Raw genomic sequence first — 24,071 nt, forward strand, 5'->3', positions numbered from 1 at the left:
TAGGCTTTCTAATATAGGAGGTGTTAAAATAAAAAGTGCATAAAAAAGCATTAGACTGCATCTGGTGTGAACCAGCTCTTAATTTGATTATGGAAAGATAAATAAAAGGATGGCACTAATTCATCATCTCATAAATCATTAACAAAAAGAAAGAAAAAAGTCTAAAAAAAAACCTCATAAGAAATGTTCAATATTGTGAGCTAAGTGATAATGAAAAGTCTGCGCTTCACCAACACTCGTGTGAGAAGAAAAACTCACCAAACAGCAATTTGCATAGATATCACATACACACACATATACATATATATATATATATACACACACACACACACACACACATATAGATAGATAGATAGATAGATAGATAGATAGATAGATAGATAGATAGATAGATAGATAGATAGATAGATAGATAGATAGATAGATATCACATCACAATAATGTTAATGGGTGATCACTTCACTTGAAAAAGGGACAGCTTTTTCTATATTTCAGCACAAACTGAGGTTGGCGCCATTACTTATTAAATACACATCACACTCTTAATTTGATTGGCTGTGACTATTTGCCTTCCTCCACTACCTCCACTTTGTAAGAGAAACTCACCATAAGAGGTAGCTTTTTATACAAAGGGATTTACAAGCTTTTCATTCACATTAAGAAAGGCTAAAGAGAAATAGAAAATATTTTACATGCAAATCAAACAAATGCAATGTGAGACTCCTTGTGATCATGTAATATTGTCATGTAATTTATATCAAAGAGATGTTATCTTATTTATAATTCCTGTCGTAGAGATATGTGATCATACTGACAACTCCTGTCATGGAGACACTGTATGTGATCTCATTCACATATTTATGCTGGAGTAAAATTACACACTTTGTCAGGTGAGGAAGATGCCATCACACCAATGGACAAGGAGACACTCACCATTTGTGCTCGCAGGTACATCTGAGCCTGGCTTGAGCTCAGCGTGGGTGACGTACTTCCCAGTAGCATTGTTTTTTGGGTGATACTGCTGCTTGTAGTACTAGATGTCTGTGATCGGCTTATGATTTGGGTAGGTGGAGGTGAAGAGGATAGATTAAGCTAGTAGGAAATGCAAAGACAATTTTTATTTTGTTCAGTTTACTTTTATAAAGTTTACATGATAGTTATCTGCTATAAAACAGGACTAGGACATACAAATGCCAGTTCTTTTATACCATACATATGTGCTCCTCTCCTTCCTAGAATAAAGCTGGCCATACACGGCTCAATTTTTTTTTAATTAAGCAAAAATTCACTCATCCACACATGGCTTATTTTTTTTTTAATTCAGCAAAAATTCACTCATCCAAACATTTGAGGTGAATGCGGGAATCCTCCCTGCTGTGTCATTAACCAGTCAGCTGGACTCCGCTGTCAGAATACATTGATCAGCACTGCAGCACTGATTGAACAGGTAGGTTTTCTAGCAATCCTGTTCGTGAGCAACCGATCAGTAGATTGGCTGCTCTTTAACAGGACTGGCCATTAGAGCTGCACGATTAATCGCGGAGAATCGTTATCGCGATTCTCCGCCCACCGCGATCGCAACTCCGGATTTGTGCGATTCTGACCATCAAGCAATTTGAATGTTGTGAGCTGAAAAGCGCGCTCCACACCCATCAATGTTGTCCCCGGGATGTTTCCCTGTTTCGGAGCGGAGGGGAAGCCGTCTGAGCCAGCGTGCTGACGTCACTCAGCAAAGAAGAATGTGATTGGTCGGGTACGTAATGTTTCTTCTTCACAGAGGTCTCGGGGACAAGCGTGACTGAAGCTGCAGGCTGCAGCACTGAGGAAACGTGAGCTGCTTTACTTCTTTTTTTTTTTAGAATCATCAAATGCTTAACCTTTCTCTCTTTTAATTAAGTCTCAATTAATCAATCTCTCAATTAATCAATCTCTCTCTCTTTCTCAATCACTCTCAAATTGAGAGTGAGAGAGAGAGAGAGAGAGAGAGAGAGAGAGAGAGAGAGAGAGAGAGAGATTAATTCAGAGAGATCAATTAATTGAGAGATTGATTGATTGAGAGAGAGATTGATTGAGAGATTGATTGAGAGAGAGATTGATTGAGAGAGAGATTGATTGAGAGAGAGATTGATTGAGAGAGAGAGAGATTGATTGAGAGTCTCAATCAATCAATCTCTCTCAATCAATCTCTCAATCTCTCTGAATTAATCTCTCTCTCTCAATCGCTCTCTAAAAATCTCTCTCTCAATTAATCACTCTCAATCTCTCTCTCCATCAATCGCTTTCAATCAATCGCTCTCAATCAATCTCTATCAATTGATCTCAAATCAATCGCTCTCAATCAATCGCTCTCAATCAATCTCTCTCAATCAATCGCTCTCTCTCAATCAATCTCTCACTCAATCAATCTCTTGCTCTCTCCTAGAAAAAAAATTAAGTCGCAAGAATCGTGATCTTTTTATTCTAAGTAAAAAAATCGTGATTCTCATTTTGGCCAGAATCGTGCAGCTCTACTGGCCATAAATGGATCAAAATTTAGGCTGTCCCTGCTAAACCAGCCAAATTTCGATCCATTTATGGTTAGCTTAAGGATCTGTTCACACTTTGCCATTTGGAATCACTGTGATTCTGCCCACAATTCCAAACTGCATGGCAATCAGTGCAAAACGTGCAACATGCTTTTGGGTGCTATTCGTTCTAAAAGGTACCACAAGCGCAGTGTGATTTTGCACCGATTGTCGCACATCAGAATCACGCTGCAAGCACGGCAAAAAGTGACTTAAAAAATCATGTGGAGCTTGTCGCCAAAAGGAGCAGGAGCTCCTTTTGGGCGGCAAACAAGCATAGGGCAGCCCATTGGAGTGAATGGGCTACCGTGTGTGTGACATGTGGAATCGAGTGACAATTTCCCACACAAAATCGCATCAGGAACACGAGTGTCTACTACACGAAGTGTGAATGGGGCCTAACAGTACCCAATAGAACTTCCAGGGAAAGTTGTAACTTGGACCTGGATCCTAGGAAGCCAACAATATTCACTCAACAGATACAATCCAAGATATGACTTTACTCATTGAGCACGCTAAGGATGGCCATACATTATACCATTTTCTTGTACAATTTTTAGATCTTTAGATTTACCAAAACCATATAATATGAGGTCAAACCTAAACACTTTCAAATGGTACGCATTTAGGCAGGCTCTTGTACTACATAGTGGAAGGCAAATCTAAAGGAAACTGAACAAGAAAATTTTATAATGTATGGCCAGCTTAAGGCTGAATAAATGTTTACATGTATCAACAGCTAATACATTCTAGGCATGTCATATTAACACAAAGCAAAAATATCGTTTTTTGCTTTTTGAATATTAGTAAGATTTCCTCGGCAGCTATCTTTTCTTATATCCTGTTCTGCCTTTGATTTTCAAGAATGTTCTATTCTCCCACATAAACACCCTCTAATTGTAAAAATAAAAACACACCAAGGGGGAGGCATACCAATATCTTATTTATGGTTCATTACCTCACTTGATTTACAGCTTGCAAATGTGTAAAGCCCATCAATTAGCATTTTATTAAAACCATCTAAACTGTGTTCTCAGTTCTCATTTCTGATCAGTGATTAAACAGATTATGTCACTAGTCATAGGTACAAAAGTGCAAAGTGAAAAGCCATTATTAACATGGGGCTTGTTTATATACAGAATCTCACAAAAGTGAGTATACCCCCTCACATAAAGTAGTGAGTGAACAGCTTGTATAACAACATGTAAATTTGCTGTCCCGTCAAAATAACTCAACACACAGCCATTAATGTCCAAACCACTGGCAACAAAAGTGAGTACACCCCTAAGTGAAAATATCCAAATTGGGCACAAAGTGTCAATATTTTGTGTGGCCACCATTCTTTTCCAGCGCTGCCTTAATCCTCTTGGGCATGGAGTTCACCAGAGCTTAACAGGTTGCCACTGGGGTCCTTTTCCACTCTTCCATGAAGACATCACAGAGCTGGTGGATGTTAGAGACCTTGCACTCCTCCACCTTCCGTTTGAGGATGCCCCACAGATGCTCAATAGGGTTTAGGTCTGGAGACATGCTTGGCCAGTCCATCAACTTTACCCTCAGATTCTTTAGCAAGGCAGAGGTCGTCTTGGAGGTGTGTTTGGGGTTGTTATGTTGGAATACTGCCCTGTGGCCCAGTCTCCGAAGGGAGGGGATCATGCTCTGCTTCAGTATGTCACAGTACATGTTGGTATTCATGGTTCCCTCAATAATCTGTATCTCCCCAGTGCTGGCAGCACTCATGCAGCCCCAGACCATGATACTCCCACCACCATGCTTGACTGTAGGCAAGACACACTTGTCTTTGTACTCCTCACCTGGTTGCCACCACACATGCCTGACACCATCTGAACCAAATAAGTTTATCTTTCTCTCATCAGACCACGGGACATGGTTCTAGTAATCCATGTCCTTAATCTGCTTGTCTTCAGCAAACTGTTTGCAGGCTTTCTTGTGAATCATCTTTAGAAGAGGCTTCCTTCTGGGATGACAGCCATGCAGACCAATTTGCTGCAGTGTGCGGTGTATGGTCTGAGCATTGACAGGCTGACCCCTCACCCCTTCAACTTCTGCAGTAATGCTGGCAGCACTCATACGTCTATTTCCCAAAGACAACCTCTGGATATGACACTGAGTACGGGTGCACTCAACTTCTTTGGTCGACCATGATGAGGCCCGTTCTGAATGGAACCTGTCCTGTTAAACCGCTGTAAGGTGTTGGCCACCATGCTGCAGCTCAGTTTCAGGGCCTTGGCAATCTTCCAATAGCCTAGGCCATCTTTATGTAGAGCAACAATTCTTTTTTTCAGATCCTCAGAGAGTTCTTTGCCATGAGGTGCCATGTTGAACTTCCAGTGACCATTAAGAGTGAGAGCGATAACACCAAATTTAACACACCTACTTCCCATTCATACCTGAGACCTTGTAACACTAACGAGTCACATGGCACCGGGGAGGGAAAATGGCTAATTGGGCCCAATTTGGACATTTTCACTTAGGGGTGTACTCACTTTTGTTGCCAGCGGTTTAGACATTAATGGCTGTGTGTTGAATTATTTTGAGGGGACAGCAAATTTACATTGTTATACAAGCTGTACACTCACTACTTTACACTGTAGCAAAGTGTAATTTCTTCAGTGTTGTCACATGAAAAGATATAATAAAATATTTACAAAAATGTGAGGGGTGTACTCACTTTTGTGAGATACTGTATACACACACCTTTACTGTATAAATTGGAATGCAATTTTATTAGAAACAGGATTTTTTTTTGAGGATAAAGTACTAAAATAAATCACTGAAAGCCATGATGTGAGATAACAATTGTGTATCCTCCTATTATTATAGTTATTATAGTATTCTTACATCTAATAAACATTATAACAGAGACCTTTCACTTCTAGAAATAGAAAACACTTTCTTCTCCCCCCAAATTTACAGAAGCTTGGCTTCTTGGCTTTTTTAAATATTTAACTACTAGCTGTATCTTTCTTCCACATTGGGACATGTTCTACTCAATATACTAATTACACAGCAATAAAATTAATGAAACTAATTACCAAACAGTAGAGAGCAACATCTTAGCTGATTATAATGAACAAAAGTCTAATAGCTGATAATATGTTTACAGAACAACAGTTTTAGTAGATTATGAAAAAAAATAGTTCAATTATAAAAAGCTTGGATTACAATACATTCTAAAGGTCAGTAGTAGCACTGGGAACAATAGATGTTCTGGCACTTACAGAGGGCTGTGGGACACTTGATTGCTGGTTAGCTGTAGTGGGGGAAATAGACTGTCTGTCGCCAGACACACCTGCCTGGGAACAATGACAACAAGAAAACACTATTAAAAACATGAGGAATCACATATCATACAGTAATATTATAGTCACTAAGCATAACAGAAGGCCAGCAATAACATCATTTTAAAGGGTTAGTATAATGTTTTTCAGCAAGTGCATATTTTGCAGTATTATAAATTGCTTGCCCTTCCATATTTATAATTGTATATAAGCCACACAGGAAGTACATAAAACAAACATATATAATATACACTATATTGCCAAAAGTATTGGGACGCCTGACTTTACACGCACATCAACTTTAATGGCACCCCAGTCTTATGCCCCGTACACACGGTCGGACTTTGTTCGGACATTCCGACAACAAAATCCTAGGATTTTTTCCAACGGATGTTGGCTCAAACTTGTCTTGCAAACACACGGTCACACAAAGTTGTCGGAAAATCCGATCGTTCTAAACGCGGTGACGTAAAACACGTACGTCGGGACTATAAATGGGGCAGTGGCCAATAGCTTTCATCTCTTTATTTATTCTGAGCATGCGTGGCACTTTGTCCGTCGGATTTGTGTAAACACGATCGGAATTTCCGACAATGGATTTTGTTGTCGGAAAATTTTATAGCCTGCTCTCAAACTTTGTGTGTCGGAAAATCCGATAGAAAATGTGTGATGGAGCCTACACACGGTCAGAATTTCCGACAACAAGGTCCTATCACACATTTTCCGTCGGAAAATCCGACCGTGTGTACGGGGCATTAGTCTGTAGGGTTCACTATTGAGTTGGCCAATATGTGCAGCTTTAACAGCTTCAATTCTTCTGGGAAGGCTGTTCAAAAGGTTTAGGACTGTGTCTATGAGAATGTTTGATCATTCTTTGAGAAGCGCATTTGTGAGGTCAGGCACTGATGTTGGGTGAGAAGGCCTGGCTTACAGTCTCTGCTCTAATTCATCCCAAAGGTGTTCTATCGGGTTGAGGTCAGGTCAGTCAAGTTCCTCCATCCCAAGCTTGCTCATCCATGTCTTTATGGACCTTTCTTTGTGCACTGGTGCGCAGTCATGTTGGAACAGGAAGGGGCCATCCCCAAACTGTTCCCACAAAGTTGGGAGCATGAAATTGTTCAAAATTGGAACTAAGGGGCCAAGCCCAACCCTGACCAACCACACACCATAATCCCGCTCCACCAAATGATTTGGAGGGGGGGCAATACATTTCGCAATATAGTGTGGATGAGGGAGTTTGGGGTGGTTGGGGTGGGGGTACTTGACTGGCCTGACCTCAGGACGGGATGCCATTAAAGTTCATGTGCGTGTAAAGGCAAGTGTCCCAATACTTTTGGCAAAATAGTACAGGAACATTTTTTTTTACCATTAAAACATATGGATAAGATTATTTTAACCAAGCTAATCTCTTTTATACACATCTAAAGAATTAAAAAAAGACTGTAATACTGGTTAACAATATATTGATTTTTTCAGCTAGTAAATAACCTTTACATAATAATCCTTACAAGTCAATACAGTCAACTTTTTTTTAAGAACAAGGAACTGTAAACAGGTCACCAACTGTTAAAGGGTCACCCCACCCTTTGGCATTTCGGCTTTACTTCCCTTACTTCCACACTCCACCTGCTGCATTCCCCTTAATATAAAAAAAAAATAAACTGAACAGGGGGAATGAGCCCTCATCTGTCACTTCTTTAAGGGTACCTAAATGCAAAACTTTTTAAAAAATTTTGGATAGCTCGGAGGGGCATTAGAACACCTGTCAGGTTTTGTTGCTGTCTGTGCCCCTATTTGAAAGATTCACCCACTCTACTTGTGCTGTTTGCCATTATTATGAAAAGTGAAATTAGAAGACAATCCCAAAATTTGGGTTGACACCAGAACAGTAATATAGGGGAAATCTACCAATGGGGATACTAGTTTTGTGACCCTGATGAAATGCCAGGATTCCCTCACATTAGAAGGGTTTCCTCTCACTTCACCTGTTTTGGCTATGGGATAGGAAGAGAAATCTACCCTATGGAACACAGATGGCAAAAAACTCACGGGGTTATAACCCTCTCTTACTCTATCCCCCAAAAAACTTTTGCCTTTAGTTACACTTTAACTATTCTGATTAACTACTCTGATTATACATTTTAGCCAATTTAAAAAAATTGTGGAATCATGACTGTATAAAGCCAGTTCAAAGATAATAGTTGAATATATTCTTATAAATATACTTACCACTTACTTATATACCAGCAACTGGAGATAATCCTTTGAAGCTATATATATACACACACACACACACACACACACATTATTCAGACATTTTTTCCTTTTAATATCTGTAAAAAACATAGCAAAAGAAACCCCATGGCTGAGAAATGTGAGCAAGTATTTTGTTTTCTATGTTAAAATTGTGAGCGCACACTAGAAACAGGTACTACAATAAATCCACTTACACATTGTGGATCTTCCTAACATAGTTTTACCATTACCTGAAGTCCTGTTTGGTGTAAATATGGTATTGTCACTAAAAGTAGGACTTTACAACATCTTTCAATCAAAATGGGCCAAACTGACAGCATAGCTACTTCAACAAACCCTGAGATTTTCTACTATGCGATTGCTGGACCAAAACAGCTACTACTGCCTTCTCTATGAGGTTGTTCAATGATTTCTCAGGTACATGGGGTGGTAAAATAGTTAAAGCCCTTGCAGCACCCCCCCCCCCCCCTTCCACACAATGCAAGGGTTAAATGCTTGTCATGTCTAGGGGTTAAGGTACAAGCAGCTTTAATTACCTTACACTCCACTCTAGTGTTCTCTTCCACCCAAAGCTCTGGCATATGGGTCATATTGTAAAAGGCTGGAGTGTGACCAGGGTTGGTCACAGTTTACAGGACAGCTGTAGTCTCAATGTTGGAAGAAGCCTGTTTGAGTGAGGAGTGGGGTAAGTATTTTCTTTTTACTTTAGACTAAGTGATTAACCCTTACAGCGTAGGGGGGGGGCCCACTGCAAGGGTGGATTATTTCATTTATATGGAGCTTGGTTTTTAAAGAGCCATGTAAAATATATATCTGAATGAAGGGTTTTGCCTACAGGAGAGTAAGACCCCTTTCACACTGGGGCATTTTTCAGGTGCTTTTGAGCTAAAAAATAGCTCCTGTAAAGCGCCTGAAAAACACCTCCACTGCAGCCCCAGTGTGAGAACCCCAGTGCTTTCACACTGGGGCGGTGCGCTTGCAGGACGTTAGAAAAAGTCCTGCAAGCGACATTTTTCGGGCGTTGTATACACTGCTCCTGCACCGCCCCTGCCATTGGAATCAATGGGCACCGCTGCCGAAGCGCCTGCAAAACGCTTCGGCAGCAGCACTTTGTGGGTACTTTTAACCCTTTATGCGGCTGCTAGCGGGTGTTAAAAGTGCTAGTGGCTGAAAAACGCCGCAATTACAGAGGTAAAGCGCCGCTAGGATTAGTGGCGCTTTACCGCTAACACCCCCAGTGTGAAAGTAGCCTAACTGTTATTTTTTTATGGGAAAATGTAGCCCTAGAACTGTCCTTTACTGAGCACCCCTTGAGCTGCAGCACTGCAACCTGTCCAAGTATTTTTAAACTCACTAATCCTGGTTATTAATCTGTCTCCTTGCATGGGAAAACAGCAAGGACACTTTTTGTGAGCATGATGTGATCATGCAATATGTAAAGCGCTGCATAAATTGTAGATGGTGCTATACAAATACATTTTGTGCACAATTATTAGACAAGTTGTATTTTTGAGGATTAATTTCATTATTGAACTACAGTGCTCTCGGTCAAACCAAAATGTTAATAAACCTCAAACCTGAATATTTAACAAAGTAAATTGGAGGTTTTGGCTTTCTTATTAGAATATCTGTGTGTGAGCAATTATTGGACAAACATTAGGCTCCATGAACACAGGCTTAAAAAATGTTGCTTCTACAGGAGTTTTGTGTTCTGCCTGTAGAAGCAGCTCAATGTTATCCTAGGTGTCCATACACATTAGGACATTAAGAGGCATATTTTGAGCTCAACGTTTAGAGGCAGAAAAAAAACCCTTCTGGTTCACATTTCTGATTGGAGCTGATCTAAAAACTTTGTACAAAAAAATGCTCTATATGAGCCATTTTTTACTCCCAAGAGTAAAAAAGGTTTCCGGTTTCCTCCCACACCCCAAAGGCATGCTGGTAGGTTAATTGGCTTCTGTCCAAAAATTGGCCCTAGTATATGAATGTAAGGGACCTTGGATTGTGGGCTCCTTGAGGGTAGGGGACCGATGTGAGTGTGCGATATATGTGTGGAGCGCTGAGTTAAAATTGACACAGCGCTATATGGGTACCTTAAATAAAAAATAGGGATAATTGTAGAGACGCACCCACACTCGCTCAGGTTGAACTCGATGGACTGGTGTCTTTATTCAACCTTACTAACTAACTAACTAGGTCCACCAGGGCCTTCTTTGAAATCTGGTCAGCAGACCAACACTTGAGCCAAAGGGCACACCACAGCACCACTGCCAAAACAGAGAGTTTAGAAAGAAGCAGAGTTGCATCAAGGGATGCATTATAAATGTATTTCAACCCCTGAACCAACTGGTCCACCAGCTTCATATACACTTGGGGTACCTGACTAGATATCAAAGCCTGACACAGGACCTTGGCCCATTCGGTCAATGTCTGGGACACCAGGGCCATGGCCAAAACTGGTCGCAACACCGACCCAGCAATGGTGAACATATAACATGCCACCAACTCCTCTCTGCAGTCCGCAGGATTCTTAAAGAAAGGGAATTCCTCCACCAGGGTCACCGTGGCCTTATTGAGCATAGAAATGGGAGGATCCACCACAGGAGTGGAGGTCCACTTCTTCAGAAGGTCTTCTTCAATGGGGTAATGTACCACGAAGCGATTGGAACACAAAAATGGATACCTCAAATGTTTCCATTCCCCTTTTTTACAAAATATGTGGGGTAAGGAAAACCCTTAGCAGACCTAGCGGCCTTGTGCATACCAAAGGGGAGAGGCACCACGTCACCCACTCCAGCAGAGCCCTCAATCTTTAGCATCTCTTGCATGGAGGCAATCAGCACAGCAACCAATGCCTTCTCCAGTGCAACTACAGGAGGCAGAGGACCTATCCTCCTCATCTGATGACTCAGGAGATGCAGAAAGAAAGAAAACACTGCAGCGGAGCCCGACTTGGGCTCAGAGAGATCTGAGGATGCAGGTGATGGCGAGAGGGGCACTTCTCACTCGCCTTATGCCTGAACATCACCTTCACTGGGAGACTCCAGGCCTACCAACAATGCATCTAAGGGAACCGAGGGACTGACCGCTATCAGAAGGGTATCCTGAGATGGGGTGTGATCCTGAGACTCCATAAGGGCAACGTAAAACCCCATGGTACTGTCACAGAATGGGACCCCAATGAGGGAGGACAAGAACAGGCACCCCAGGCCAACTCAGCAGAGGCGGAAGTACCCCAGGAAGGAGTAAACACTCAACTACTCAGAGGAGCTGGGTGCCTGCCGAGTCTCTCACAGCACAGTGCCAGTTGCCGGAGGGAATTAAAATCAACACCGCCATATGTCTCCACAAAAATGGCCTCCAGTTGCAGCCCCAGCCAGCTCCCATACAGCATAAAGGAAAGGTCACCTGTAAAATGTCCACCTGTCTTGCCTTTAGTATATGGACAACGGATCACCGGCAAAATGGCGCCAGATGAATCTAGTGCCCATTGGGGCCTGAAATGCAGCCTCCTAGATCCCAGGAAGGGAACCAAGGGACACCTGTGGGGGCTGCAGAAAGGGCCACCCTACTGCCCAGGCATGCCCAAACAGAGAGAACCAGGCCACCCAGCCAGGTACTGGAGACAGAAGGGGGGGGGGGAGAGACACTGAAGGCCAGGGGGGAGGAGGGGACCCCACAGTACTGACCACCCCAGGGAGTACCTATGAGCATGTGATTTCACAGTAAAGTGTCCCTTAAAGTATATCACTCTGCCCCAAATAAGACAAAAAAGACATGCAAGTTATGCAGTCATGCCACAATTTTTTTATATTCATTTTCTATTATTGCAGTAAAATGGAACTTTCAATTCATGGGATTACACACAAGGCATGAGTATTACACACACAGTAATGCAATCTTTTTCACAATATATTATTTCATAATTGCTTTGGAATTTCAACATGGTTACATTTGACATTGTAGATAAGAATATTATTAAACTGTTTTAAAGAGAATACCTGCTGGACAGAGGCCAGACTCTGAAGCTGGGCGCTGCTCAGGTGTTGTTGCTGCAGGGCTGCTGTTTGCAGCATTAGATGCTGCTGTTGGGCTGCATACATCTGCTGAAGATACTGGGCGGCAGAGCTTGGAGGACGGTTCAGTGCTTGCTGAATGACCTAAACATTTTAAATTCATTTTTCAAACTGAATACAAAATCAAAAACACAAATTGTTTTTGCATATACTTCACTCTCAGATTTGACAGCACAACTCTGTGTACACAGTAACAGAAATATATACATCAGAGTTGAAGAAGATGTAAACCATAAGTGGATGACATTTCCAAAACAATTTATATCATAATCTATTACCATTTTTTTCATTTCAGGAAATACTGTTCCTTTTCTTTTATACTTCTCTGCATTCCATTGCTGATGATCTCCTCCATTCTCTTTGCACTTCTTTTCTATATGCACTTAATCATTGCTCAGGGTGAGCTTCTTGATGGTGACAACAGCAAAATATGCCTGCGCAATGAGCATGCACTCGGCTGTTTAAACTCTCCACCAGAAGTGCATGTGACAATGCTGGAAAGCCACTGCCACTTTGTCCACATTGGCTGAAACAAAACTCCCTTTAGTAATTCTAATGCCGCGTACACACGAGCGGACTTTGCGGCAGACTTGGTCCGGAGGACCGGAGTCCGTCGGATAATTCGATCATGTGTGGGCTCCAGCTGACTTTTTTTTCCCAAAAGTTTGACGGACCTAGAAATGAAACATGTTTCAAATCTTTCCGACGGACTCGAGTCCGGTCAAAAAGTCTGCTCGTTTGTATGCTAGTCCGACGGACAAAAACCAACACTAGGGCAGCTATTGGCTACTGGCTATCAACTTCCTTGTTTTAGTCCGGTCGTAGGTCATCACCTACGAATCCGTCGGACTTTGGTTGATCGTGTGTAGGCAAGTTCGTTCATTCGGAAAGTCCGTTGAAAAGTCCGCCAGACCCAGTCCGTCGAAAAGTCCGCCCGTGTGTACGCGGCATAACTGTGTATTATTAAAAGAAAATCACCCAGTCCTTTTTTAAATTTCACCATTTCATTACTGCCTCCAAGGCTTGAAGTGTACAGAATGTCTTGGCAAAATAAAACAAAACATATAGTGATCTCTGAAATACATCCATACTTTTGCACATTTTGTCTCTTTAAAAACATTGCAAGTAAAAATATACTACATTTTGATCTTGCCAGAAATACAGTGTGATCCTAATTTTCTGCAGTGTTTTCAGTCCTGCCCAAGTATCCTCTGCTGGACTACAAAACTATGTGATGACATCACCCCCCTCACACCCTCTGTAATTTTCAGTGGATTTACAGTACAGAGGAGCAAGTGCTAAAAATGATCAAGGTGAAGTTTTACAGATGAGTACTCTAGAGTTCCTCCAGAGGTGGATAGGGGTTCCCTGAGCTGTGGCTCACTGAACTCCCAATTGCCGATTCCTGCATAGTTCCAGGGCCAATGCCACTTGACAAGTCAAAGACAATCTTTGTAGCCATCTGTTAGGGGGGCAATTTTACCACTACTGTAAGGAGGGCAATCTTTCCACTGACCCCTAATTAACGGGTTGGGTTTCATGAGACCTGAAATTTATTTCAAGGGTTCCTCTAAGGTAAAAAGCTTGCAAAAGGCAGTGATGACTATTAAAATGTGCATTATTGTCCATAATCTCAGTTTTCACCCCCTACAATACAAATATTTGCCACAATGATGCATTTGGCAGCCCTGCACTTGTACATCATCACGTACAGTGCCTTGAAAAAGTATTCATACCCCTTGAAAATGTCCACATTTTATTATGTTACAACCAAAAAAGTAAATGTATTTTATTGGTATTTTATGTGATAGGCCAACACAAAGTGGCACATAATTGTGAAGTGGAAGGAAAATGATAAATGGTTTTCAAAACTTTTTACAAATACATTTCTGAAAAGTGTGGCATGCAATGGTATTCAACCCCTCTGAGTCAATACTTTGTAGAACCACCTTTCACTGCAATTACAGCTGCAAGTCTCTTTGGTTATGACTCTTCCAGCTTTGCACATCTAGAGAGTGAAATGTATGCCCATTCTTCTTTGCAAAATAGCTCAAGCTCTGTCAGATTGGATGGAGAGCATCTGTGAACAGAAATTTTCAAGTCTTGCCACAGATTCTCAATTGGATTTAGGTCTGGACTTTGACTGGGCTATTCTAACACATGAAAATGTGTTGATCTAAATCATTCCATTGTATGGAATGGTTTATCCTGCCGAAAGGTGAACCTCTGCCCCAGTCTCAAGTCTTTTGCAGACTCTAACAGGTTTTCTTCTAAGATTGCCCTGAGTTTGGCTCCATCCATCTTCCCATCAACTCCGACTAGCTTCTCTGTTCCTGTTGAAGAAAAGCATCCCCACAACATGATGCTGCCACCACCATGTTTCACGGTGGGGATGGAAATGCTCTTTCCATTTTCAGATGATGGATTGAACAGTGCTCTGTGAGATGTTCAAAGCTTGGGATAAACTAACCCTGCTTTAAACTTCTCCACAACTTTATCCCTGACCTGTCTGGTGTGTTCCTTGGTCTTCATGATGCTGTTTGTTCACTACGGTTCTCTAACAAACCTCTGAGGGCTTCACAGAACAGCTGTATTTATACTGAGATTAAACTACACACAGGTGGACTCTATTTATTAATTAGGTGACTTCTGAAGGCAATTGGTTCCACTAGATTTTAGTTAGGGGTATCAGAGTAAAGGGGGCTGAATACAAATGCACGCCACACTTTTCAGATATTTATTTTTAAAAAATTTTGAAAACCATTTATCATTTTCCTTTCACTTCACAATTATGTGCCACTTTGTGTTGGTCTATCACATAAAATCCCAATAAAATACATTTTCATTTTTGGTTGTAACATGACAAAATGTGGAAAATTTCAAAGGGTATGAATACTTTTTCAAGGCACTGTATGCCAAAAGAAGTAAACACAGGAACTGGCTACACTTGAAACTTTTAAACTGTTTACTTTAGATAGTGAAGGGTTTTATTATACTTCTTTTTTTTTTTTTTTTTTTTTTATAAGGAAGTCACATGGGAAAATCCAAAATGGTAATGTAAAATATCCTCCAAGTGTATTTTGCAAACTTTATTGCAGATTTGTTGCTAAGATATCTGTGTAGGCCTCCACTTACTCTCTTTCTCAGACTAGTAAATGCGTGGGTTTGACTTTTTTGGAATGATGATAGGTTACTGAGTATCACATTATTGCCTTGTGGACATTGTCTGTCACTGCAGTAAGGACAACAGAACATAAGCTGCACTGGAGAAGGGATGCACCCAATTAGAGGCATGTGTGGTATGCTATGATTTTATGGATACCTTGAAAGCTTATGACATTAAATTCCCTGGGAGGACAGAGGAATATGTATTCCAGCTAGCATAGAATTAACCCTTACTGATAAGGAATGTCTGTTTACTATTACACCAACTAGCATTTTGGGAACTGTTTTGTGGGAGTCTACCATGATTCCTTCTTTTAGAAATAAAAATGTAGTCCCCTCCAATCCTTGCACACTGCGAGGATTGCCAAACTTTATTACAGATTCTTACCTCTAAAGCTGGCCATACACTGACCACAATTCAGCAGTTCCAGCATTGTCCGGCGGAATTTCAATCAGTGTGTGGCTGTCCCCACTCCACAGAAGTCGAATGTTTGATTGATTTCTGTCAAAGGGACATGTTGGAGATTCTCGTTGATCCATGTTGGAGATTCTCATTGATCCATGTTGGAGATTCTCATTGATCAGCGGCTGCAGCTGGTCATCAACGTATTCTGACAGTGGTGGGTGCCACTGTAAGATTACATTGTCCTGATGGAGGTATCACTTCATCCACCTCATTTTTGTGGGGAACAAAAAAACATAATGGTGCAAGGCCAATTTTACTGTTCCTAAGATATCCATGTAGGCCAATTTTTTGCTTTTTCTCAAACTGACTAGTAAATGCAAGCATTTGCTTTCTTTACTGGTAACTCAGCAATCTCCATGTTGTAAAAGGAAAGCTGCTCCGCAACTGCTGTCAAGTTGTTCCTCCATGTAGAGCAGGGATTCTAAACCTGGGATCCTCCAGAGGTTGCTAGGGTTTCCTTGAGCAATTTCTGCCTCTCAGAGAAGTTCCCGCTGACACCACTAATCTTTTTAGCTATCTAGAGGGGATAATTCTTCCCAATAACCACAAGTGTAAGGAGCATTCTTCCCACTGACCATCACACTAATGTACAATGAGTTGTAGATTTAGTCATTTTTAACAGGGGTTCCCTGAAACTGGACAGTTAAGGGATCATGTGTGTTAAGAAAGGCTGATAAAGAGAGTCCACCCAAGTTTTATCCTGTGTTGAGCCCTGATGAGGGGGAGTGATGTTGCCTCCAAAACACGTTGGCTATTTCTATAAGACTTTTTTTTTACCAGCAATTGAAATGTTGTTGGACTCATCTGGTTTTGGTCTGGCGCTGCAGGTAAGTATTCCCCTACCTGTCATTCTCTGAGAGAAATGTGTCCTCTACAGCCTCATGCACACTTTATGGTTTTTTTTCTGCTGCTCCTAGAGAGGTGTCTGGCCTTTTTTTCCCTGCCTCTAAACTCCCCTGCATATCAATAAGCAGCGCTAAATTAAAAATAATAAAATGATTATAATAGTCCGTTGAAACTGTTTTGAAGAGTAGAAGTGACGTGAAACCTCCACCAAAACTTCAGTGTGCGCAAAGGAAGCACACCACACCCACGTGCAGCCAATCTGCTTACCAGAAAACAATGAAAAGCATGCGATGTAATCATATGATGCCAAGGCTCAACAGTAACTCCGAATAACACACTCCATCACAGACAGCCAGAAAATGGAAAAGCCAGATGGTCACATGACATCAGGACATCAAGGTTCACATGGGAAGATGAATGGATTATGTAGTCACCTTTGCTTTGGCAGAGTCACTGTTGGTTGAATCTGTCTCCATGTGTTCATCTCCCCTGCATATTAGCCTATGTGTCCATTCACAGATAGGCATTCAGAAGAGTTTAGAGGCAGAAAAAAAGCCCGCTGTCAATGTGTCCAGGAGTAGCAGTTTCGGCAGAAAAAAACACTTGATGCATCTAAATGCACCGAAGAGCGTTCAGCGCTTGAGTGCTAATTCATTTAACCACTTCAATACACTTTCACCCCCTTCCTGCCCAGACCAATTTTCTGATTCCAGTGCTCTCACACTTTGAATGACAATTACATTGTAATTGCAACACTGTACCCAAACAAAATTTTTATCATTTTTTTTTTTTCATCTTTTGGTAGTATTTAACCACTTCAACCCCGGAAGAATTTACCCCCTTCTTGACCAGAGCACTTTTTGCATCGCTTTAACTGACAATTGCGCGGTCGTGCGACGTTGTACCCAAACAAAATTGATGTCCTTTTTTTCCCACAAATAGAGCTTTCTTTTGGTGGTAAAAAAAAAAGAATCGCAATAAGCGTTTATTGATTGGTTTGCGCAAAAATTAAAGCGTCTACAAAATAGGGGATAGATTTATAGCATTTTTATTATTTTTTTTTTTACTAGTAATGTCAGCGATGTGCGATTTTTATCGTGACTGCGATATTATGGCGGACACATCGGACAAATTTTGACACATTTTTGGAACCATTGGCATTATTACAGCGATCAGTGCGATTAAAAATGCATTGATTACTGTAAAAATGTCACTGGCAGTGAAGGGGTTAACTATGTTCCCTGAGAGGTGATTCTAACTGAAGGGGGAGGGACTGACTACAGGAAGTGACAGATCATGGTTCCTAGCTAACAGGAACATACGATCTGTCACTCCTGTCAGAACAGGGAAGTGTGTGTTTACACACATTTGTCCGTGTTCTGTGTCTCCAGCTCACAATCGCTCGTCGACCGTCAGCCATGAGCATCGGCGCGCGCCTGCTATCCGGGCCCCACGAGATCACGTATAGTAACGTGATTTTGTGCAGGGGAGCCAACCTGCTGCAGTAAAACTGCGGGGGCAGGTCCAAAAGTGGTTGAGGCCCTGAAATGTCAGGACAGTACAAAAAAAACCCCAAATGACCCCTTTTTGGAAAGTAAACAGTCCAAGGTATTTAGTAAGAGGCATGGAGAGTTTTTTGAAGTTGTCATTTTTTTCCCATAATTCTTGGGAAAATTAAGAAAATTTATTTTATTTTTTTTTTATTTTTTTTTACACAAAATTGTCATAATAACAAGTTATTTCCCACACACAGCAAATGCATACTTGCAATTACACCCAAAATACATTCTGCTACTCCTCCCGAGTATCCCCGATCATACCACGTGTCAGACTTTTACACATCCTGGCCACATACAGAGGCTCATCATGCAGGGAGCACCAACAGGCTTTCTAGGAGTATAAATTATACATCAATGTATAAAACATCCTATAAGCCTCCACTTACTAAAAAAAACTCCCTAGATAACACTGTGGAACAGCTGCAAGCGTTAAGCACGTCTCATAAAGCATGCAGAAATAAGCAAATCAGATATATACGCTGCGCTTCCACAAAATATAAATAAATAATAAACTATATGCAAAGTGCAAGTGCTGAACAAAGTGCATAAATATACAGAAAGACATACAGTGGTGTACTCAGTATCTGCCCACTGTGAAAAGTGACAATAGTACAACACAAAGAAAATATAATATATAAGAAATATATACAAAAGTATATATATATTCCTTGTGATAAATAATGAGCATAAAAATCAGTAATAAATTAATACGTTTATATAAAGTGATAAACATGCATCCATGTGATAAATGATTATATTATTTAAAAAAAAATGTCCACAGGATCATATATAATAAATGATCCACTATTAGGTAGAAAATCAAATAAAGGTGCTCCTGTGTGTTTGTGCAATATCCAATTATGTCAGTACAAGAGTGCTCCAAAGTCCATGCGATTCAGCTACTACTGTATGGGTGATCCAAATGCAAGCTGCAGTGTTCTCACTCAGGTGCTCCCCCCTAGGTAGTAAGCGCTCACCTCAGAGCGTGTGACTTTGCCCTTAAGCTTAGTCAATTCACGCTTTTGAACCACCTCTGGGTTCTGCGGTTTAACCGGAATCCTGGACTGGTCAGCTCTATGCCTCGGTATATTAATGGAAGAAAAGGACTTGATAGTGTAATATTGCATGAAAAGTTTATTTAATCACAACAAAAACCCCACACGGGGTACTCACATAAATCAGGCGCGTCAGTGAGCCACTCTGCATCAGGCGAAAAAACATGTGGAAATACCGGACCATAAAGAGCTTTTTACCCTGATCGGGGATGGGCTGTGCCCCGAGGGACATGCCTCATCTCCGATCGCTGCAAGAACATTCAGACATCATATGACGTCCGCCCAGAGGGAAGGAATGTTCCTGCTGGAGGCAGACTACAATGTGCTGGTAGGGAAGTGGTTAAATGGCTAGAATTAATTATAATTCTGGCCAATTAAATTAACACCCAGTTTTTTTTTGCCAAAACTCTGCTGCCAGGAGGAAGGGAATATAGAAGAGTTAGCAAAATATTCGGTGTGAATGAGGCCTAAGACCAGCATAAATCTTTTGTGTTTCAGCTTATCCAGAAAACTGCTGCTTCTGTTAGGCAAGATTGTTTACTAGCATCACCTAGTGAATAAAACTGTGAACTGCCTGTTCTCACTATGCTACACATGGTAATAATGGTCTTCCATTCACACCAGGTGCAGTGGGAGTCCCACAGCACCTCCATCACATGACAAGGCAAAATGCCTTGTCTCCAGTGCAGCCAGTTCACACAGTGGTGTGCAGGCGGCGTGTGCTGGAAAAAAAAAAATCTTTACAGAGATTTTCCCTCACTTTTTGTCTCTGTGTTCCAGATAGAAGAAATAGGGTGTTGTGTCACAGACAGCAATAATAAAAAAAAAAAAATCTGAATTTTTAACTTTTCTCACTCTATTGAAAATACATTATTATTAAAGTGTATCTAATTCAAAAACAAAATGTAATATGTTGTAGCTTACTAGTTCTTAGGTGCGGTGGCTGCATTCTTTTTCATCTTAAATTTTTACCTGGTGATCCTGCCAGTAGCACACTTCATATCCTGGGTGACTATGTCACTCTTTGGACTACAAATATGTCCTCTTCTCTTCAGCTCTTACATTTGGGAGATTTGTAGTTATCAGAATATACAGTATCTCACAAAAGTGAGTACACCCCTCGCATTTTTGTAAATATTTTATTATATCTTTTCATGTGACAACACTGAAGAAATGACACTTTGCTACAATGTAAAGTAGTGAGTGTACAGCTTGTATAACAGTGTAAATTTGCTGTCCCCTCAAAATAACTCAACACACAGCCATTAATGTCTAAACAGCGGCAACCTGTGAATCTCTGGTGAACTCCATGCCCAAAAGGGTTAAGGCAGTGCTGACAAATAATGGTGGCCACACAAAATATTGACACTTTGGGCCCAATTTGGACATTTTCACTTAGGGGTGTACTCACTTTTGTTGCCAGAGGTTTAAACATTAATGGCTGTGTGTTGAGTTATTTTGAGAGGACAGCAAATTTAGACAAGCTGTACACTCACTACTTTACAGTGTAGCAAAGTGTCATTTCTTCAGTGTTGAAACATATATAATAAAATATTTACAAAAATGTGAGGGGCGTACTCACTTTTGTGAGATACTGTAGATAAGAAGGCAGATACCACTATTATCTCACAGGAAGTGACAAGGGACACAAGCATTTCTGTTAAGACAAACAGGTATTTTCTGTACTAGCTGAAATGTTCTTAGTCTGAAAAAAGAAAGCTGATGCAGCCACCAAAGCGAAAGACTGGTAAGCTACAATATATTAAAGTTTTTGTTCAGGGGTGTAGGCATACTTTAAATCTGCTGCTTTCATTAAAATATCACCTGATGATTCTGCCATGAAAGTCCTTGTTCAAGCACTTCCTGTAATAAGGTTACAATGCTCTCTCCCTGTCTGCCATTTGTTCTCCTGCCTTATCATCTTGTCACATGGGCTTCCAATGGACAGTACAAGTAGTTGTTTGACCACACATCACTGCTGTCAATGTCAGGAAACACACCCCAAGATATGTCATGCAGGCATTGCTGATGTGCATGTACAAAGATAGGAAGTGGCTGCAAACAGGCATACGGAGATCAACAGCACTGAGATCAAACAAGATGATGTTGGATCTCAGTGCTGTTGATAAAAGGTGAAAACCAGTAGCAGCATGGTTTGCCATTTATTTGATAAACTTTATTCTTAGTTCTTCTGCCCATGATATGCTTGGTCCTTTGCCTCTTCAGTCTTCTTCCCTTGGTGGGTGGTTTTGGATGATGCAGAAAGCAGTGCTGATGACTCTCTGCATCATTACACTTTGAGTGCAGTGCACTGTGCTCTGTGTACAGGGCCATGCAATCCCATGAATAAGTCAATTTATGACGAAACATGTCGGGGGTGTGGCTGTGATACGTGACGCATAGCGCTGGAAGCCACACTGGAGGATAGGTGATTCAAGTGCACAGAGGAACGGAGGACAGTCAAGAGAGGGGTGAGATCACCAGTACACCTCGGGTCCGCCGTGACCGCTAGTTACTTTTGGTTATCCACTGAGTTTGAAGTTGATGTGAACTGCACTTTATTTCTGCTGGTTTAATCTTTTTAAAATGTGAGTGTATTATTATAGGATTGCAGTGGTTTTAATAAATTTGCTATATTGTTTTACACTATTGGAGCACTTTATATTTTTTTCATGTGGACCTAATTTATAACATTCACTGTGGTACATCGAATGATCCAATTACCATGGAGTGTGGTAAACAAGCGATTACTGCCTTGCATGAGAGTGCTGGCAATATAAATTGGTGAGTGTATTTCTTGAGGGAGTGATTCACTGATCACGGTGGTGAGGTGGAAGACAAATGGAGTCACTCATTTGTGCTCATCAAGATTTCAATCACCTTTTTGGGACACTTGATTTATATTTTGTCACAGATTTTTTGGACTGATTTATCCAAAATGTATGGGCTCATATGTTATACTATGGAATTGTTTATTCACAGCATGGAGTGAAGTGATTGCACATATTATTTCACCTGATTGTCATTTATTTATATTTATTTTTTTCAATATTTAACTATTCATTTATATATTTTTTAATGATTATTGGTTTGTAGCGATATCAGACCTCACGTGGGTGCACAGAGCACATTAAGAGGTTCACACCACTATTGTGTTAGAGACACCTTGTTACTGTGTATGTTTAGAGCGCCTCTTATTTATCCTATGTGTCTTTAGGAGGTATTTTGTGAGCAGCTGACATTTAGGATTAAATACTTGGTGTATGTATTTATTTAAAGGGGCAGCTCAACACTAATTAGTATAATTTATTTGTATTCAATTACATATCTTTCACATTATCTATAGATTTTTTTTGATTTTTCAGTCTTTAGGGGCGCGGTGGAGGTATTTTTTGTTTGAAGGGCGGTTCACCATTCAGGATACCTTTATAACCATGCATTTAGTCATTCCTCAGTCTTCCACGTTGAGTCACTGAGGACATCTTGTGCTGAAGAAGAGGTACTGCAGGCAACAGCTTTGGATTGAAAGTATTTTTTTTAAACCTCCAGAGGACATAAAAAATAACTTGGGGTTTAAGGAATTTTATTTACACTATAAAGCTGCAGAGTAGCATTATGAAATCTCTCAGTGACTGCAAATACCTGTGTAGTAACATGGGCATTTCAATAAATAGTGATTTAACAGTGATTACTTCAGGGCTATAAGGCTTTTTCAACTGAAATAGCTTGTAGTTTCCCCTATTGACAGCCCATGTAGAACAATGCCTGTGGCCACTCTATTCAAAAGCCCCTGTGATTCAGAACAGTACAGACACTGGCAAGTCCCAATCTCTTGCCCACAGTAACATTACAGCAATAAACCATGTAATGGGCATTAATAACTGGGCAGGCAACGGCCAGTGCTTTTTTTGCTGAATCCTTCCCCCACATCAATGTCTTCATTACCACTTTTCAGACAGACAGCAAATATAAATTGACGACTGTAAAAGGTAAAATAACTAGTATATTGATGACAATTTCAGAAAAAAAATAACAGGATGCATTACTTGGTAATTTTTAGAAGGCTTCAACTTTAGGCAGGTCTGCACAGGGGAGCATTCTGGGTAATGTTTACTGCCATGTCTGGCTGGTGCAAGGCATTGCATTTAAGATGGGCAAATGCTGGGTAGTGTGACCTGGCTTCTCTGCATCTTTATACATATGGTCACAGGATAACAACCTGTCAGAATATACAGTGCACTGGGTAAGCCAGACCCCAATTCCCAGCACTGCACAGTCATAACCATGCCCATCTGAAAGTAGGTCAGAGTAGAGAAGCAAACATGTAGTAAGTAAGCCAAACATGGCACTAGTCGGATGCTGGAATGCATTTTGATTAAAGCGAAACTAAACCCTCCTATCTTTTACAGCCAAGGAAAGTGCCATTTTAGTCTCTGTTTAATTTGCAGTTGCCATGGTGCTGCACATGTGATCAGTTATGACGACAGCCATTTGAGGACTTGACAGTTTGGTTAAAAGCACAAGCTACTGTGGGGAAGAGAGACCACTTATTGGAGCAACGCCATGCAGCTAAACTAGTAGGTAGGTCCTCCCTTTTAAAATGTTCATGGACATTAAACCTGTTCTAAAGCTATAAGAGAAAGATATGTATTCATTATTCAAACAATTTTGGCAGAACTGTATAACAATTTAATTGTGTACGAGGAACAAACAACTCCAGTACCTGACTTTGGAAGGTTTTGCCAAAATTAGATATTATTTGGGCAGTTAGCATTAATGAAT

General features: G+C 40.8%; 1 protein-coding gene across 10 annotated transcripts in view; it reads right to left on the minus strand.

Moving 5' to 3' along the window:
* Window positions 1-24,071, minus strand: part of PHC3 (polyhomeotic homolog 3) — a 133,621-nt gene that overhangs the window by 93,425 nt on the left and 16,125 nt on the right. For all 10 annotated transcript variants that reach the window (XM_073626178.1, XM_073626177.1, XM_073626179.1 and 7 more), the window contains 3 exons: window positions 12,124-12,282; window positions 5,807-5,881; window positions 934-1,092 (listed from right to left, as the gene is read on the minus strand). In XM_073626178.1, the coding sequence (XP_073482279.1) occupies window positions 934-1,092; window positions 5,807-5,881; window positions 12,124-12,282 (393 nt within the window). The remainder of the gene's footprint in view (window positions 1-933; window positions 1,093-5,806; window positions 5,882-12,123; window positions 12,283-24,071) is intronic.

The sequence above is a fragment of the Aquarana catesbeiana genome, linkage group LG04, assembly GCF_042186555.1.
Source record: "Aquarana catesbeiana isolate 2022-GZ linkage group LG04, ASM4218655v1, whole genome shotgun sequence".
Lineage (NCBI taxonomy): Eukaryota > Metazoa > Chordata > Amphibia > Anura > Ranidae > Aquarana > Aquarana catesbeiana.